A 21396-nucleotide genomic window follows, 5' to 3' on the forward strand; every position below is an offset into this window, starting at 1 on the left:
ACCAGCTTGGCGAGAACTTATGTTTTTGTAAAAACTTTTTTATATAATAAATAAATAAATAAATAAAAAAATAAAAAAAACTACAAGTACGTCTGGGTGTTTATACACACAGTGACATATTCAGTCACCAGACAGTAATAATAATCAGTATTGTTGTGTTCCTACCTGAACAGTGAGTAAAAAAAGGACGGACCAATTAAGATGTTAATCTCAGCATCCAAAGTTGGTGGCGAATTGGTGATATCAGAAACAATTATTATTCCTTACCTTTCTTAGCGTAATATATTCCTACTAGCTGAATCTGCGGTTTTACACGCGCGAAATTTATAAAACACAAACTTCCACTCCCCGTTTTATCCCCATAGGGTTGAAGTTTCGTAAAATCTTAGGGGATGTCTACCCTCTATAAGGAACCTATCTGTTCAAGTTTACAGATATTTTAGTTTCTGACATTTCGTGATTAATCAGTGCGTGGTATTTCGCCTTTATATATAAAAACACCAAGTATCTGGCCTTTTTAAAGCGACAACAAACGCATTTGGATTAATAGAAATTCTAATGTAAAATACTTGGGAGCATAAAACGAGAGATAAAATTTTACAACCCCGACCATCGAGATCTTGTACGTAACCGTTTTAGTTTCAAATGAGCTACCGTTTATTGACAAGGATACAAACATAAATGGTCGATGTTGAATGAAATAAGGTTATGTTTTAAGTTTTATAGTGATTGAACAAGATATTTATTTGAAATAGATTTGAAGCATTGGCACAATTAGATGTTACATCTGTACAAGTTTTTATTTAAGTCTACGGTGGGCAATTCTAGCAACGAAATAATTTAGTAGAATGGCGATGGTCTCACGATGGAGCTGAGGGGTGACATCTCAACTACTCAACAAATTCCGTCGTGTTAAAGACCATTCGATTAGTCTAGCAAGAACTATAAATATACGTTGAAGCCAAATACTTTTTTTTTATTGATTTATATAATATAATCACGATATTGGATGTCAAAGCTTCATTCAATAAATTTACAGGGGAAAATTTATTTTAGTGATGTTGCGAACATTTAATTAAATGTTGTGTTTAAAAAATAATAATACATAGAAATGTGTTTTTACATTTGCATATTTATGAATAGGTTTCTTATTATTTTGTGGCGCTTAAGAAGTAAAATAGTATACCTATTATAAATAAATGTAAATGACTGGTTTTATCATCGGTAAAATGGCGCAAATTTACATCTTCATTCCTTCTTCAAAATGTATTATTAGTATACATTTAAAATAAAAGGTATATTGTTTTTACTATGATTGGTCATCGATATATGTGTGTTTTTGTTAAGCCTTTACCGTTTTTCTTGTCCTAGTTTTATACAACAGTGATGTCCATTAAACACAAATCTGAAGTCCTAACAAACTGCATCTGTTAATTAAACAATTAGGTCCGTTAATCAAAGCGAGGCCGTGACCGCCATTTTGATAATGCGTCTCATTGGTTGCACGAACTCTATGATATTCAAATAGAGAAACATTTAAATAAAAAACTGGTATTGACTGGTACGACAAAACTGTTTATTCCATAAGTATATTTTATTATAATTTATTCATTTGCTGAATGTAACCCGAACGTTTAAAATAAAATTATTCTAAATATATTTTTATAGAATTGATTAATAAAAAAAAATAAAAAAAATCAGAAAATATCGTAGCGACATTGAAAGTGAATGTTGGCGCACCTGTAACTCCGTAGTCCGTGACCGGTCGCTCTTCTCTTATTCGTTGGGTCACTGTGACGCTGTAAGATGCCGTTACAAATTTTAAAATTGGAATTCCAAACTGTGGAGGAACGTGAAGAGAACGATTTTATCGTATACGAAAAATTATTTATACTGTTAAAATGGCACGAGTCGAAATCGGAAACAAATTTTTCGATAACCTTAAATTCAATTTATAACTGACATATTATAAAACAATTAATTCATGTAAAGTCAATTTTTTTATCAAAATGATCTTCATTATATTTTCATTTTATTTTTTTTAATTAGTTTGCGGCTTGTGATATAATTATTTTATGCTTAATGTATAATGTAATATGGGTAATATTAACATATTTTAAATTTAAAACTTTTGTTTAAGGGTTTATCGTCAACTGTCAATGTTACAGAAACTTTATACCGCGCGTACGATTGAAATTCGGAACGGTATGAACAATGAACGAAACAAAAACGCGTTGACCACAAACGGTACGTAAGTAAAAAAATAATTTCCACTGAAACGTACACCGTTGCAGACATGATTGAGTAATATGTATGAATTATTTACGATGTGGTAATTTCCCGGTCGGCCTTTTTAGGCGTTTCGCGGCGGGTCCGAGGCCCGTTTGAAAGATATACGACTTCACAAAATACATTCACTCATGTTACGATATTAAGTACAGATTACCAATTCTGGATCCACTTTAAACTACGAATTTATGGCAAGAGAGATTTATACAGTTTTGTTTTTATAAAATTCAATTATTAAAAAAAAACTATAGTTTTATTAAGGAAATTCTTAATTTTAGACTACATGTTTCATCGAAATGCTTTCGACAGACGATACAACTAATCATTAAAAGCAATTGACTAGCGGAAATGGACCATATTCGAGACAATCGCTTCGACAAAGTTCCGTCAGTGCTTCAATAAATACCCATTTAACCGATTTCGTGAGGCATTTTACTAATAAAATCAATGGTTATCTTTGGAACGACTATGCTGCAAAAACATCTCCATTTCTGTTTAATGCCTATACATTACACAACTGCACAAGCAGCCAAACATGGCATATTGACCCACTCTAAACATTTAATGACCGTTTATATTAGCCAATAAATTAAACACGTCAACATCCAGTTTCGAGACAGAAATAATCATGTTTCGAAAAAAAACCTTAGTAAGTAAAATCGAAAAGTAAGCTGCTGACTATAAAGAACCCACTTAGAAATTGCGTTGGCGGGAAATTAAATGTCATTTTGACAGATTGTATTGACAATTTTTCAACTTTGCCTGCGGAGTGCGGTACGTTTAAAGCTGTAAAAGGATGTGATAAGTGTTAACACGCCTCTTCCGCGATTGCTAAAGTTGTAAAAACGTCATCCATTACTGTGAAGGAGGAAATAATTTAGGCCTCAGTATGGCTGTACTTTTATTAAGATCGATGTGATATTTTAATCGCTTTATGCCAACTATAATATGTTTAATGGGTAAATATATATAGTATAAGTAGCATAAATACAATATCGTATTTTAATACATTGTAAAATTTTATTGTTTCGATATAAATCATTACTATCGATCTGACCGATTTCGGCCACCGCGGCTATTCTCAAAAGTTACTAGCCAAGTGTGCGATACATATTAAAATGCATATGTGTGTGTACATTCAGAAGTGTGCTCTATTCCATCAGTCTCATAATCCGATGGGACGGCAAGTATAACACGACCGAGAAGAGTTGAAGCGCCGGAACTGGGGTTTTGGGTACTTTTCGAGAGACGACATAATTTGTTTTCAACTTACACACAATTTATTAGTAATAATATAGCTCAATGTTTTTATTGCATTGTACATAATCAACAAAGTCGTAAATAAGCAGTAACGTTTGAAAACATGACATCTTTTAATTTTTAGCGACCACGAAACGGCGATTAGCGGTTTACGTTTTAAAAGCGATAACAATCGGGCCCCAAGTTTACACAATACTGAATGCGTAATGATTTACACAATTCAATTTAGGTACGCCATTTAATGGATCAAGTGAATTCGATTCGGTAAGAAAAAATCACGATATGCTAAGCGTGATATTATTAGATGATATCATATTAAAACATATATACTATACCAACCAAATTGTCCCTATTCAGGTGCATTATCTCAGTACAATCTCTAGTATAGAGATGATTTAACGGTAATTCAGTATAAAGTCAACTGGGTTTCGTTCATAAAACAGTTATTTGCAGGTTCATCGGATATGACAAAAGCCCGCCCCCGTGAGGATTAACAGTCGACGCGCTGCGCACACGCATATACAATGTCACATCGGAGTAAAACACTTTGATCTCGGATGCTTGCGCTTAATATTACATTATTATAATATTTTTTATTAATTAGACGTTGCAGGAACTCCATATTGAGAGGATAAAAACTTCACCTCGCTACTTCCGCGGACCTCAGTCCTATATGGCTATAGATGCTAGATACTTACGAGATGGTATTGCGATAATCCGGACTACCTGAATACCAGAATATTATACAGATTTTTTATTATAATCTATTTAATTATGGCAAAAAAATAACTTGTATTTTTGTAACGTGTAACGGAAGACCGCTTTCGGCTAATCAACTATTTCAAAATTATCGGTGTAACTAATTAAATTTAGATTTATTCCAATATCAGAAGAATTAGCAATTATTTATAAAACGATCTCTTTTTCTAAGTCATTTGAAATAATTATCGTTTAATTTTTTTACCAAAATTCAATATTCTCTACTAACACTTTTAAATATCGATCCAAATACCCTAAAAATATATCCGCATCGAAAACCCATGATTCTCGAAGTGAAATCAGAACATAAAGTGAGTAAAAAACTACTTCAAAATACTAACTATAAATTTAATGAATAATAAAACTCAATGAATTGCGATTAAGCTCTTAAAACAATATTAATAGTCGCGAAGAGAAATCAGCAATAAAGTAGCATTCGAGTGTTCAGAATTTTCAGAAATAACAAATTATACAGTTTACAGTCGTTAAAGTGTATTGCAATACGGAGCTATAATTGCTAGAAAGTTCTATAAAATTTAAATATAACAATAAGTACGTAACGGCACAATGAAGATAAATAATAAATAAAATCGAAAGAAAGTATTAAATGTATTGTTACTGGCTGATAATAAAGAAACGATAGTAAATAAAAACATCTTATTACGAAAATACTATAACCAGATGCAAAACGAAATATCAAAGTATTATACTATGAATCATTAAGTTTCGTTTTCGAATACTAATAAAATAATAATATGCAGTCTTCTAACGATAGATAAAGTCATTCAAGACACAAAAGGCAACTTCGTTCTTAATGATCATATCAACGAAAGTGCCTTTCAAATTGGTCATTATGAAGTAAAATGCATCGATGATTCATTTGCAGACACTTTCTAGAATTGTGCCTCGTATGAAATTATCGAAATGATAAAAGGAAAAATATATCAATACTCAATATTTATAAAAAGATAAAGACTAATATAAGCCGTACTTATTTGAATGAAACAAAACCATTACAAATAATACTCACCATGAATTCACTTATATCTTTTATTTAAATGAACTTACGAACAATTAAAGCACCCAAACTCGAAGCGCCTGTTAACATTAAACTTACCTGAAACAAAAAATAAAAAAGCAATTCATTAAACGAAATGAGTGTTCGAACGAACGGGTGATATCGATTTTAGTGGTCACAATAAAATACGAAAAGTTTCTTATAATTAGTTTTTGACACAAAAAAATTTACTCAAAAGAATGTTCAGTGAAATTTAAATACAAGAAAGGGTTTGAGGAAAATGATAATTACTTTCAAATAATATGATTAAGTCTTAATTTAATTAGGTGTTAAGTAAATTACTTTAGAATTAAAGAAATGTTTTAAGAGGTTAACGTAGCGGTCAAACTGCTTAATTACAGAATATGCTTCTTAAGGTATTTAAGATTTTAAGGTTTTTTTGTTCGCGTCGTGTAAATGGTGTCATTTGCTCAGTCAGTAATTAAATCTTCTATTAAGACTCATTATACCTAAATAATCATTTTGACTCAAAGCATTATGCGTTTTAATCTGTTAAAAATTGACAGATTTTATAAACAATAAATTTTAACCTAAAACAAATTTAGTTTCTGAAGTAACATAATCAGAATTAGTAAATTATCGTGACGATATATTAAAAAATATCTGACTGGAGACATTAACTGTTTGGTTATTCAGGTGTAACAGACGATTCAAAATATTGAATATATATATATTTTTTTTTTTGTTTTAGATAGCTCTGAAATGTTACTTAACAAACTTAAAAAAAGATCGAGTGTAAATTCGATATTTTTGTAAACGCATTGTCTAGTCATGCGATTCAAGTCCTTGTTACTGTTTTCTTTTTGACCTGTCAATTAACTCGTCTAATGATTTCAACACCAGTATCAAAGTCTATTTCTTCATTGCCCAAGTTATTTGTTAGCACAGATGGCTTTTAATATGGCAATAAATTGAACGTGGGCGTCAGGGTCGCACGTACGCGATTCAAAGCAAACAATCAATACTGATAAATTAGCCAGAAGGTATTCTAGTTCATTAAACGAGTTGAAATTAGATTATAATAATTTATAATTTTTTATAATTGATGTGACATTTATTGCTCGTACTATTTATTATAAGCTTTTGTTCTACATTAAAGTTAGAAATATGTTATCAAAAAACATTATCAATAAGGACGAACTAAGGTGGCAAGTTCAAGTATGGAATTATATGATTTATTTTTAACTTAAGACTGTTTATTATTAACTGAAATAAATCGAATCTTATCTATCAAACTGGGTTAGGTAACATTGCTTGTAATTTTGAGATAAGTACCTTTATGTTTTTTTGTCGTCTTTGATAAAATTATTGTTGGTTATTTGTATTGGTTGGAAATTTTGTGAAACAGTCAAGTATTTATTATCTTTAATTTTGGCTTATTGGATGAATGATGGGTCAATCATTTTATGGGCGAATTTAATAATCTTCTTCGCCGTCTGATTCCTCGAACAGCAATAATCTAAATGAGAACAAAACAGCTTCCACTTGGTTGTGGACGTATGAGCTCACTTTTATAATGACGCCAACCAAGACATTAAACATGTTTAAGCATATCTCGCTAAATATCCGTAATAGATTATAATTTATTTATAATCTTTTAGCTCTGTTTGCTTTGCACTAGATATCTAATCAGAGAAGTAATTAAAAAACGTAATTTGTTATTTGCGGTAATTTTCCATGACATGGTGTAATTTCTTTCAAAAACAAAATAATCTGCATTTTCCTTATCTACCTGAGCCAACGCAATGCAACTTAATAAGCAACCCTTTTTATTATTACTTACTTATCTAGCAACATCGATTAACCCAGGATTGCTCAACACAGTATGCTTATCTATATTTATAGTTACCAAACCTATGTTTGTATAAACCTATCCTCGTTCTATCAGTATCTTTCGTTTCAAAACTTTCTTGACATAATCGGCGTTAGCTTTCTAGTTTTAGCTGAACGTAGTTTGATTTTAAACTTGTATAAATCCAAAGTCGTCCAAAATCGAAGGGTGCAAGGTCTCGAATCGTGTGTAAGAAGGCGCTTTGCAAATTTATGATGGCGGTTACTATAATGGCTCAGTTTACGCACACAGCAGCGATTATGATGGATTGGCTGCATTGCGCGTGGGCAAGGCGTCCGGCGGGTATGCTAATACTTTGGATGCTCCACCAGGGAGGTTACATTAGTACAAACTTAGAACATTTGATTGTTCATAATCGTGCGACACGCGAGCGTGGTTTTGACATCGATACACATAATTTTCAATCTGTCTTTGATATCGGTTATATTGTATCGAAAACTGTATAGTAGACAATCATGACACTAAACCTACAATGGTGCTTATCGTCAATTTCAGTTCTTAGACCGTTACATATTTGTAAGTAGACCTAAAGTAGCGGCGCAGTAGTAATTATTCATATCAGATACCCAATATGATGATCGAAAATAATTCATGATCAATTTTTACAGAAACTAATAAGGTGTCAGATCTAGAAAATATTTCGTTACATATTTATCTTGTCAACTCAAAACAAAATGTCTACGAGGAATTTCATCCTTTGTTATTGGAACAATTGATATTTGAGTTCGTTTGTTTATTGACATGCGATACTTTGTAAACGAGATATTATTAGTAAACATCAGTATAAATACGAAACAATGAACCGAACGTGTTGATAGATTCGCCTGGAACGAAACAATGGCGGTGACAGTGTCGTAATACGATCCCGGTGCAGGCGCATCGCGCGCAGCGTTCCCGCGATATTGCGATGAACAATCAACCTGGCATTTCGCAATGACAAATAAGGCGAGATGATTTGATTACGACAAATGTACAACGAAATACGGTTCCTTGTCTAATTATGATTCCGTCACAATATTTCAATACAGTATAAAAAGTAGAGTAACAGACTAAATGATCCACAGCAGGACTTAGATCTCCACTCCCATTTTAGGCGAAGGTTTGTTAAGTTTATACCACCACTGTCCTCCAATGCGGGTTGGTAGATACAGATGTGGTAGAATTTTATTTCAAATTAGACACATGCAGGTTTCCACATGATGTTTGCCTTCATCGCCGATCACCAGATGAATTTACACTCAAATTAAATGGTGGCCTGAGGTTGAACTCGCAATCGTCAATTTGGATGCACGCGTTTCAACAACTGGGCCAGCTCAAAATATTTCAATACAGAGTCAAAGATTTTCTACATAAGTCTATATGGGTGTATTTTATAAGAGAGCCAGTTTAATATAGATCTCATAGCTAGCCATTGGTAATAAAATGAATGGATAATGCAGAACACTTCCCCTTTATGCAAACACTTCCTGCATTCGACGGCGCAACAAAAGTATTAAAAGGCATTTCATAGTAGAGGAGCAGTAGAATATCAGTAGGCATGTCAGTAGAAACGGCATTCTATAAGAATATACTAAATATAACAATCGGAACATGTCCATCCAAAAAATTTATTCAAAAATCACTATGTCCCAGTAAAACAACGGAATTAAACACAAACTTAAATTATGTTAAAATCAAATTATTTATCTTAATTCATAAAACATTGATCGTAGAATATATTTTTATATATACTTGCTTGTATTTATAATTTAACCTCAAAAGATTGCGAGCATGCAAATTTAATCGTAGGTAGTTATTATCTTATTGAATATTCTAAACAGTAAAAGCTTAGTCACATTATGTTGACTACTCAAAATGGACTCATTTATCTCCGAGTTGATACTGTAAATAGTTTCTTATTTACTAATGGAAGTTATATCGCTAGTTAGATGCAGGCAACGTTCAGTTCATGATGTAAACATTTAGAATTTATTTACAAATGCATCTGAACCGAAATAAATAAAAACAAACTTAACAATTAGACTATAACATTTCCTTATGATTGGCTATATCATATTTCTAACACATCATCATCATTGATTCAGCCGAAAGATGTTTACAGCTGAACAAAGGCATCCCCAAAAGATCTCAACATAAGCCAGTCTTGAGCTACTCGCATCCAGTGGCTTTCTGAGACCCTCACTAGATCGTCAAATGTTTCATTACAAATTATGTGTGATAATTTTGTCCTTTAACACAAGTACGTTACAAGCCGTTTTTATATCTTAAGCCAATTCGAGAGTTATTGATTGTTTTTATCAAAAGTTAACGCATTTTACGAGGAAATTTGATATGACAAATGATGATAATTCCTTGAAGACACGCCGTGCCTATTATAATATTATAAATATAATTTATAATTACTAAAATAAGCGTGCAATTGATTCTGAAAAATAAGAAAGCAATGAATGATTTATACCGTACACTAAAGACTTTTCTCTATCTTATCCAGGTCTATAACATGTTTATGAAATCTAAAAACATTTTATCAAATTTTCCGACTGTGCTGGTCGTTTTCTTGTGAATATTACTAGTAGTATTCAGTAGTGCTATTCAGTTATAAACATTAATAATAATTAAAATGCAATTTCTTCGAAAGGGAATCAATTTATTTCTTTACGACTAATAAAGATATTTTTATCATCGTCTTAAGTACGGTTATGTCTTTCTAATATATACTAACATACAGAAGCAATATCATTATAAGCACAAGTGCTTGAGTCACTTAGTATAATGATAATTACGTTTAGTCTTGGTCAAGGACTATCTTTTTCGTACGCATATTTCAGTGTTCGTTACATTTTAAATGAAATATCTATGCTTTCTTCTCGTTAAACTTACTACCGTATCGGCGTATATTATGTACCAAATAAACAAAAGAAGATAGGCACACACAAATAATCAAGCGAAGAAATCTACTACTGGCTCTACTGGCCAAAAAGAAATTAATTTTGAAGTTGTCAATATACATAAACAAATGCAATACGTATCCTTATGTAATGTATAATTACATAAACATTTATTCTAGAAGAAAATTCTCGGGAATGCAGTATCATATCCCATAATTATTTATGGATAAAACTAATGCTAGCTATTTTTACAAAACAACTTTATAATCATAGAATTACAATTTCCCGATAGCTTACCTTCAATGTCTATCACGGTGTGGGCTGACCGTCCATCAATTCAAAACCCGAGATTACGTCTTCTAGCAGCCTCAGGCTCATTCTAGAGTCTAGCTCGGGTACACTAGTTAGTTGTAAATAGCGGTTTAATTAAACATTCTGATGGCTTAGAAGTAGCGAACGGCGCCGGGGAGACGCGTACGTTCCAGTATTAATTGTATGTAATTTTCTGTACCATTGCATAAGGAGCGAATAAACGCATTGTAGGTACTTTTTTTGTCTTCTGTGTTAAATCAGGAAATAAAGTTCGCTTGAAAATATTGATGCGCCTGAACCGTAACTTAACGAACTTAAAATAAATGTCCTGCCAGAATAAATTTGAATATTTTCTATCAACTTAGATCTGAGACTTACATATAGTATTTAATTCAAGTCACTTGTAACGGCTGATACATAATATTTTGAAGACCATAAAGCAATCAGAATAAATCGTGACTTAAATTTCTGAACGATCGAGCAGAGCTATCTTGAGGATATTTAAGAAGCTAGGTATACCAGCATTAAATTAGATGGGATTTACAATAATGTAGCTTAAATCTCATCTCATTAATTGAAGCCTGCATTATACTCAGTTATTAATTGGATCCAGAGACAAAATTATGGTCGACATAAATGTCCATACGAAATTACAAGTTTTATGTCGGATTTATATTTTAACGGTATGTGTTAACCGGATGGTGGCGACGGCCATTGAAGTTCTTGTTATAACTTTATTATATGTAATTAAAAAAGCGAAACCATATTTATTGATTTAAATAAAACAGATATTTTAGTCGTGTTCGATTTTTAAATGTAATATATTTATTACACAAATCCAATCATCTATTCCATCTTCGCAATAGTGAACGCAGAAAAAACAAAAAACAATATAACGATAAAAACCAAGCCTGTCATGTTCTTAATTCAAAATATGGAACATTCTGAAAATTCCGTTCGGAACTTTATTTCTATTATCTTAAAAACCAACATTAAAATTTCGTGTCGGTATTTAAAGAAACAGATTATCAGACATTAACGTGGGACAGGAGAGAGTTGACATTTAAAAAAAAAAAACACGACAACGAAATAAACTCATAAATGAATACACGCACTTACATATTGCACACTTTGTTTATATTCGCCTTTTTATCGCCGCCATATTGACGTTTTTATATTCGGTTAAGAACATTACGAAGTTTTTCGTAATGTTTTAATTTACGTATCTACGCGTCACTATCCCGTATCACTACTACATAAATACACACATATATATATATATATAGACGCATAATGACTCATAAAACATTTTTCAGATAACGTTTGTAAATAAAACATGTTAATGACTGGAATCCCATTGAACAGATAAAGCTATTTACACATTAGCGCTAATTTCACATAACACAGGCGTAATATGGTTTCTAAAAATAATTACGAGTCCAAGTCCGAGTTTCAAATTCTTCCAAATTATATGACCGCAAATATTGGGACTTAGAAGACGGCATAAAAAATATCTTCCAGTTGCGACAGGCAGTATATTCTCTGTCCAAATAAATACGATTGCTATTCAAGAAAATTCTGCTAGTCTTCTCGTAATAATTCTATTAACACTAAAAAAAAATAGTTAATTTCCTTATATACTCCGTATATTTTTTTTAAATGTAAACACTTAACCTTAACTTAAATCCTCATTTATTACGGAACTTACCCAGATTCGAACTTAGTAAATATTTAAGCTCTTGCCTCGGCATATTGAAAAAAAATAATGTTTACCTTTCGGACGTATATCCAGCATTAATCTGACAGGTGCAGTTGTGGGAACGGGTTCCATGGATTTGATATGTGACATCGCTCGTCCGCAGACAGAGCGGCTCGTAAACTTTAATTTGAAGCATATATTATAGTCCGAGATTTACTATCGTGTAACGCAATACAACGACTAAGAATGAGTTTAGTACAAAGGACAATCATTAGGTTGTTATGTGGGATGCGCATGCGCACAATGAAATGTCTGAATGTCATTATTTAAAATTTCGTAAGATCTGAGATGTCTAGTCTATGTTTAATAATTATAAATTGTTTTTGAAATGTCACCGACCGTTATCAAAACGATGCGTTATGAACTATTAATAAGTATTATTTATTTACCTCAAGTACATTTTATGGTGGTAGGAGACATGTTAAACGAAACTCTCAATACAAGCTAACTTGTTTACATAAATATAAATAGATCCCATCAATGATTCATGGAAACGATATAAAAGTGTGATGCTTTGCAAACGTTTCTAAGACATGTTGCACAGAGATCAGACAAGTTCTTAGCTACGATAACACATTACAAGCTTTTTTAACTGACAGTACCAACAATTATACGGATCAACGAGATGAGACGGTGAATTCAGGACGAATAGTCTTAGATTTTGATTCCAGCTAATCTGGTGACTTTGAGATCTTTTGGGAAAGACTATATCCAGTGAACATACCAATAATTATATGTGTCAACTGACAGTCATACGTATTAAGAAGAAAAAAATATCGTTATTATATTATAAAGCGTTGTTGTTAATTCTTATCTTTTACATCATAGTACGATTGTACAGTGATTCTCAGACGTGAGTTACCTAATAAGAGTTATTACAAGATAAACAATGTTTTAAATTTTCTGACGGTACGAGTGTTACGTCATCGCAATGTGGTTTTGCATATCAACTTATCTTAAGGACATCAAAAGGTCAAATACCTTATTACAACGTACAAAGGGCGGAACAAGTTACGATTCAGACATAGAATTAACGCTTTTAGAATATTGAGTACTATTTAGATGAGTACTGGAATGATTGTTGTTGTCAATTGTTTATCAGAATAAGTATTTTTATTTGAATAAATCGAAATAAAAAGTGACATCTAGAGATAAATCATTCAATCGAATCATTCATATATTCCTCGACTGAAAAATGCAAGCTAACTGTATCTTCCAAGTGCTCAGCCAACAATCATCGTGTTTGGTTTATCTGTGGACTAGAAAAAAAGAACTAAAAGTTAAAGCAAGGCAGCCGTAAACAAACGCATTTTTTCACAGCTACCTGTCAAAGTGTCAGTTTGTCGTGAAACCATCGGGAACGAGGTAAAAATGTGTGCTATTCGGTTATCTGTCAGTTACCGACTTACGGACGATGTTGAGAAACCCTTGAACTACATACTTGAAAGTAATATTTCACTTCTTAGCTTGAACAAACACGGCAATGTTACGTTGAATGAACTTTACCGCATGAACGGAAAACCTTAAAATGTAAACATTCGTTTCAATGTGAAAACATTTTGTTTTATGTCACACTTATCTCTGAAGACAATCATAAACAGACATCATAAGGAGATAAACTATGATAGTAAAAAAAAATGTAAGAAAAAATTATAAATATAGCCATCATTATAAAGTAATTCTGTCTCTAAAAAGTGTACTCTTTGAAAACATTACGCCCGAAAAATGTAAAGACCTTACAAACGAGAATCTAAAATAATTAAAAATCTATGGGAATCAAGTCGCGGGAACCACTCCTAACTAATGAAGTCACATCATCAAACAAGTGTTGAGTTACGTTTGCTTTACAACGTGCTTAAATAAACGACGAAAACCGAAGCACAACACTATCATATTACACATTAGACGTTCCGGTCTACGGACTTGTTTATTTACTTAATATAAAAAAAACAACAGATTAAAAATATTAAACGAGTAAAATTTAAACAATGAACTTTAATACTAATTTTATTGCCGCTTTTTTTTATTTGGAACCCGTAATAAAATCGTTGAAGGGTTATTCAGATAAGGCCCAACGTTTAAAGCGATTTAATTATCTGATTGACCTTTAACATGACACCTTAAATATATATTTAATAAAATTTGGTTTAAATTTTTCTGCAGTTTAATGGAATACCAAGATGGTGACTTCGGGTAGTGTTTTAATAAAATAAGACAAATAATGAAATTTAAGGAAGATGGAAGATTAAGTAAACAAGAATTTCTTTTTTGATCAAGAATTTTAATACCGTAGATGTTTTGTATTGTTATAGAGGAATGTTGAGTTTTATGGATATTCAAAAATAAAAGTGCTCTCCATTTTAACTAAACCCATTAGATGCGATACTAAAGTACGGGTTCATCAGTCGTTTTCAACTTTGTTTTTATTTTTAATTAACAATAATCCAAAATGATACAAAAAAAATTAGACAAAGAATCTAGTTTAGATAGAGACAAAGAATACTAATATATACAGACTTGAACGCAGAACGCAGTTGCCTTTTGTAATCTGCGGGTTATCGGGTTATAGGTCACGAATAGATTTTGCAGATAAACGTTTAACAAATAAACAAAGTTACGGCAATTTACCCAAAAAAGGGGCAACAACGGAATGTTGGATTTAGACTGTCGCCACAAGCGGGGTGATAAGGTGTCGACTTTAATTGTTCGCATTGGCGGTGTCTCAGCGACCCACATTATATTATTTCGCTGGCAACCCATTGTATTGTTAACGGTCCGCACCATTTGGAGTCAGATAATCTAGTGTAAATATCGCTTCAATAAAACGCTAGCGTGCCGCACTATAAATTGGTTCTAAGACTAATATATGGATAAGATAAAACATAGAGACGGATCACCTGGGTCTTTCAGTTTCAGCGACCCCCAAAGAGGAGAAGGCGCAAAATTTGATTACCAAACTAATATCGTATTAGGCGCGCGCACAAAAATGCCAGTCGGGGGCGGGGCGTGCGGCCGTTGCACCTGGCGATCGCGCCGGCGCATTCCTCACGCACTCCTTTTTATACTACACTACGGGTTTGACCCGGCCAGTATTAACTGAGCCCTGTCCCCTCCTCTATTCTAATACGAAGAGACTAGAAAAGTTGACAGCGTAACTCGTCTGAAGTTCGAATTCGACTAGCCACCTATGTAGCAATGGAACGCATCGTCCATTTATTCTTTTTTAATTTTCATCTCCGCGTCATTGTTACCCGGCAGCTCGTATTAAAGTTTTTTCATAGTCGACCCAGAATTGTGCCGGCGGTTCTGTCGCAGTCGAGTCGTTGCTTTGAGTAAATATTTACGTTGAGTAAATCCTAGCTGTTTGCCTGATAGATTTATGGCGCCTTTTAGAGAACACGAGTTTGAACAGAATGAATTAGCGGGTGCGCTCGAATTGAGTGTTATTTTTTTTTAATTTAGTCGGCTAACTTTTAAAATATACTACTATAGACTTGAAGTATGTCAAGATGTACAAATATAAACAGTTTACGTATACTATTAAAGTCGTAAACATTTAATACGCAGGGCCATCAGCGCTTACTAAATGCTAATAATGAGCATTTATATTAGTTTTAAATGTACAACACGAAAAGTGTGTCAAAGTACTAAATGGATGTTTGCGTTTTGCGCTTACGCATTAACCGCAAAAATGTGGTTCGTTCGGCGCCATGCCATGTTGAATTTTCTTAAGCAAACACAACGTCTAAGGTAAACTACTAGACACGAAAGTGGAAAAAATTAATTATCACATCATTTTAACTCTTCATTCAACTAACAATTACAAAGATGTCCAATTGTAAATTGCCATGCATACACGCTGAATACATGCTGCATGCAACGCTCATAAACAAGATCAAACGTAATATACACGCTACAAACGGATAAAAATCAAATAAAGATTTGAAATCGAGTAACTCAAGTCTTAATAAGAAACTAGTGGATCCCTCGCGATTTATTAGGAATTTCGATACCTATGACAGGTTTTGTTTTTATTTCATGTCATTGTAAATGTAAACTGCAAGTCTACATTCTACATTTGGCGCCAAAATTATGAAACCTCTTTTAAGTGAAATTTTTAATATCAAATAGTAAACATTTGTTTGTGAGTATTGTAGTTTGTCGAAAACAATTTACTTTAATTTTGTTTACGTTTTTTTTTTTTTTATACATCCATTGCGCCGTAACAATTTAGCTTTACTAAATTGTTATCAAATCCTTTAATTTTCTTTCATTAATAATCCAAGACTGGAGCTCTTCAAAGTGAGACCATGAACGATTTTAATGTGCAGTGATCGCCCCCATAATCATTGGGACAAAAATCGGCTTACGCTATTAATATATAAGATTTGAATAATATCCTGATTTGATAGATAAAAATTATCACATTTGACAAAATTGACACGTCGTTCCGGCAAATCAGTCTCTACATCCATTGAACATGTATTCAAACATGATAATGAAGTGATCAATGCTAACACATTTGTTTAATAAGCAAACTTTCACCGGCACATTACTAAAAAAAATAGCATTCTATTTAGTGAAGAAGTAAGAGCTCATTGTGTCGATCGTTAGCTTCTCATTGGTCGCATCACCTTGCGCGCGCGCATCAAATATGGAACATGTCAGCCTGCTTCGTTAGCGAAGCATTTGTCAAGATAATTGCTCGAACCGCGCCATTTGAAGTTCTGACGTTTCCGTATTATTATAAATAGTACTCATTTCGAGTACACGATAACCTCTGTATCCTTAGCGTGCTGCGAGATAAGGTTCAAAATGTGTCGGTTCTGTTGCTTCGTTCATGATTAGCCTTGTCTTTGACATCTTGTCACGTATTCCAAATCGAGTTGTTTTGTGTTAATTCTTTGTAAATTATGTATTTGTCCACTTGAAGAAAACAGGACATTAGCTTGTATTCTTAATTCTCTTCGTAAAGACAGTATATTTGCTTAGGAATGTTCTTGCAATCTTTGAAATTTCTTTGTATACATTTTTAATTTAAATATAAGCGCACAGTGTATTTTGACTAGGAGATATCCCTTAAATATCGGATAAATGAACAAAAGGATTATTCATCACATTAAAGGAGAATTAAATTATTGATACGCTGATATTTTGCCATCATACAGATTTTTAGAATAATAAAAATTGTGTTATTACCAGACGCACTTAAAATCACATAACATCCATCCTGTAGTTGAGTTGAATTAAGATATGACTTTTTTCTACTCCATCGGAAATTAAAAAACTAAGCTTAACCAGTTTTGTTTTTTAAATTTCATCCTATGACCCCCTTACGATCAAAACTTAATCGGTAAAACTCTTATTTTATTTGTTTACCAAAGTGATATGGGCCTCAATTGGGTTACGTATGTATCTATATAGAAGAGTTATCGCCTTTCTTTTTGTGTCAATATGATTTTGAAACTCGAACAATATCAAATGAGGTTAACCAGATTACTAAAAACTTTAAGAAAATTCTTTGTAGGTAGTTTTATTTTGTGAGATTCTACTTCATAGATAAGATTAATTCGACTTGATAGTTCTTAAAACTAATTTTATATTTTTATTGACAGAATTTTAGTTGTAAACCGGTTTTTCTTTAATTATTTTATTAATATAAATAATATTAATGAACGAAACGTAGTGCCGATGCTAGTAATTGAAATTGTTTTAACAGGTGTAACACGCGTGTGCGTAACATTGTGGTCGGAGAATTGTCAGTCGAAGACAGAAGACTTATTTATCTGACTTTTTATGACGAAGAAATCTTCTATAACAAACAGATACTTTTCAAACGTCTAAAATATAATAATATATTGTCTAAGTTTATGTTGATCTAGACCATAGACTAATACGTCGTTGCAATTTGTTTATAACGCATAAGGTATATTCCCTCTAATAGATAATCTTTGGTCTTGAAGTACCTTCCCATCTCTATATATGAATAAGGTCTATGGTAACCCACGTTGGCATATTTAATATAGAATACCTACTTTAAATTTAGCCAGTATATCTTCATCCTGGAAACGAAAGATATCCGTAATTTAATGAAACTTATGTATAATTAAAATTACTATTAATATTCTCTGTAAAAAATAAAACTTATGGCCATTGTGAACATCTAGACATCTCATTATTCGAATAGCACGATAATGCATACATTTTCGACCTTGTTGCATAAATTCTTATATTATTTTTGTCTTATACACTGACAAAGATGTAAAAAACATTCATTATTGTAGTCGTAACGAAGAACTGATTACCTCGACCCAGTGTTAAATATAATAATAATTTCAACTGTCCTATTTTGTTGGTCATTTCAAATGTATTTTATCGTTTAGGTAAAGTAAATATAAATTGTATTTTATTTCATTGCAATCCATTCAAACGACAAATGGTGTTTTTTTAATTTATAAATATATTTATTAAAATAACAAATTAATCACTAAATCAATATTTACTTTTAAAACTTTAGCAATATATTGATGCGAATATTTATATAGTATACATTTCCTCATACTACGTATAGTAAATTTACTTAAAGTCGAAATTAAGCTGTTAAAAACTCTATTATGAAAATAAATCCATTGTATTTTGCGCATTATTGATAAAAAGAATAATTTAAAAATGTCTATCTCGTATAATATTAACATTAAAATATTTGTGACCGTAAGGACTTGCAGAGGTTAAATCAATACAACGACAAACTCTTTGCCTTATTGATATTAGCATATAATTATAAAACAAAGTTGTCAAAATCTATAGTAAAATTAAAAAATATATATATCAAACTAAAAACAGCGAAAAAAACATAACAGATAGACTAGATTATAAAATTTAGTTTAATTTAAGCATCTAGAAATACTTCATAATAATGTTTAGAATTTAATATTATTGTGAGACACGTGAAGGTCAGTGCGCACCTTCCCGTGATCCCGTTGCGTGAGCGCATCGTACAGGATGCGTTTCTGAACAGATCTATTTTTGTACTGTAATTTGCACCCAGTTGTAGTTTTTTAAATTACATGTTACATCAAGAGTTGTATTATTTTAAACCTTTTCTAATTCTTTAGTCATGATTGACAACGTTTTTTTTTACAATAGTCATTATATCTCATAAACTATAATTATCACACTATTTCTCCGACTCGGTAACACAAAAGCAAAGTTAAAGTATTTACAAAATTACATTAGTCGTACATGTATACCCTAAATATTGCTGCTATTTATTTAAATTTAGTACTTTCTTTTATTGAAATACAAATAAAGGTTAATTAAATTTTGTCAATTAAACCTTAGATCAAATTTCTGCGTATATTTAATTACTAATTCGCCGGAACCTTTCAACCTCGCAACGAAACCATAATAGCTGTCTTAAATATCCGGGTATTTAAGACATGTTTTATATTAGATAGCAAAGGTTCAAAATTTATATAAATTGAATAGACCCTATCTAAATGTGCAAAGATTAAAGCATTCAAGCAATGAACTTTTTTTAAAGATTTGTTCTTAATTTAAAATTTTCAGCCTAAGTGTAATGTTTATTATCTGTTTCGTATCATGTTTAGAATTATATACAGCCGAATGTCCTAGTTAGAGCTAAAACGTGTCTATGAATGGGTCTAGACTTGCACTGTTACTTGTTAAAGCCGACAATAATATACACAATAAATAAAATATTGTATCTTTTATTCACATTTCTTTTTTTTTCCTTGAATTTCATTGTATGTTTATAATGATTTAGGTATTCAATCGATTTTTAAAATAAAATTAATTTTACGATGAAGGTAATTATTTTCTAGAAATTCGATAAAGAAATTTTTAAATAAAATTATTTCATTCTATTTACGTCACTCTTATCAGATACTGATAGCACGTTTGTATAATCATAAATTAACAAAGACCTTACTTATATAATATATTATTTATAGAAAAGATGGAGGTAGGCGTATAACATTTGGACCCAAAAAACCTTCATCAACAGTTTTTTTTTTTGCATCTAGTCGGTACTGTTGAAACTTGGCTTACTTAAAACAACACTATTATGAAACGCCAGTCTTGCTTTTTTTTAACTTGACGACCGTTGTCCGTTAGATCAACACCTGAAGAGTGGATTGGCAACGCACACATATACTCGATGTATACACCCACACACGTATCACGTCCTAGTGTTTTTGATTGAGTCAAATAGATTTGGTACTTAAACAAAACTTACCCGATTAGATTCCAAAGCTTCAGCACTATGCTCCTCCTTCTGTCGGAAGCAATTAGTGCACTTGCTCTTATTAAAGATATTTGGTGCAAATTTCCTGCAATCCGATCGACCAGACATGGTTGTCAGCGGTCAGGGTCAAATTCAACGTTCACTATGTCACCGTGCACAGCATCGTGGTACTGTGAACCACCCACACTAGACGATTATTCGCCTTTTTTTTAAATACCGAACACGCAGTTTATCACGCGCGCACCCACCGGTGAGTGAGCTATCAGCAAAATCACTGCAAGTAAAGTGAACGCTAGCGTCATAGAAAAAACACAAACACAACACAATCTTCTATGGTAATTTAACACCGAAGAAGTCGAACAATCGCGTAAACAATATTCGTATTCACGTCAAAATAAACATCGATTTTATACCGAGTACGCGGAGCAAGCGAACGCGCAGCAACACGACCGCCCGTCCATTTTACATCTGATAGAAAACCAAGCACAGCAACGAACAGAGTTGTTGTTTTACAACTTCTCTTTTCTTGTCGTATGTTGTACAATAAATGCCAATGTGTGGTCATATTTTGCTTGTGTGAGTTGAGTTTGCATCTCATTCTATTTAATACAAGTTTTATCGTACTATCTCTTTTACACTATTCATTAATTTGTTCAGTATAAGTACTGCCATCTGTTGTGAAAATGATTATACTATCTTCTTATGTTTGTATTTCAATATACGTCATTTTTGTCGTTGGAGTTAAATAAATCATCACCAGATGTCGTTAAACATGAAAATTGCACACGATTTGAGTGAATAAGGTAAATTAATATTATAATTTTACCTCCTTATTTTTCTATGACGTGCAAAAATAACCCATAGCATGGTTCAATCTGAGGGTAATGCATTATTATAGGTACTATTTTACCTTAATGATTTTACTGATCACAA

General features: G+C 32.1%; 1 protein-coding gene across 3 annotated transcripts in view; it reads right to left on the minus strand.

Annotated features, from left to right (window-relative positions):
• Positions 1 to 20938, minus strand: part of LOC125064988 (protein outspread) — a 233056-nt gene extending 212118 nt beyond the window's left edge. For all 3 annotated transcript variants that reach the window (XM_047672363.1, XM_047672364.1, XM_047672362.1), the window contains exon 1: positions 20455 to 20938. In XM_047672363.1, the coding sequence (XP_047528319.1) occupies positions 20455 to 20571 (117 nt within the window). In that variant the 5' untranslated portion in view covers positions 20572 to 20938. The remainder of the gene's footprint in view (positions 1 to 20454) is intronic.
• Positions 20939 to 21396: the final 458 nt, after the last annotated feature.

The sequence above is a fragment of the Vanessa atalanta genome, chromosome 6 (genome assembly GCF_905147765.1).
Source record: "Vanessa atalanta chromosome 6, ilVanAtal1.2, whole genome shotgun sequence".
Lineage (NCBI taxonomy): Eukaryota > Metazoa > Arthropoda > Insecta > Lepidoptera > Nymphalidae > Vanessa > Vanessa atalanta.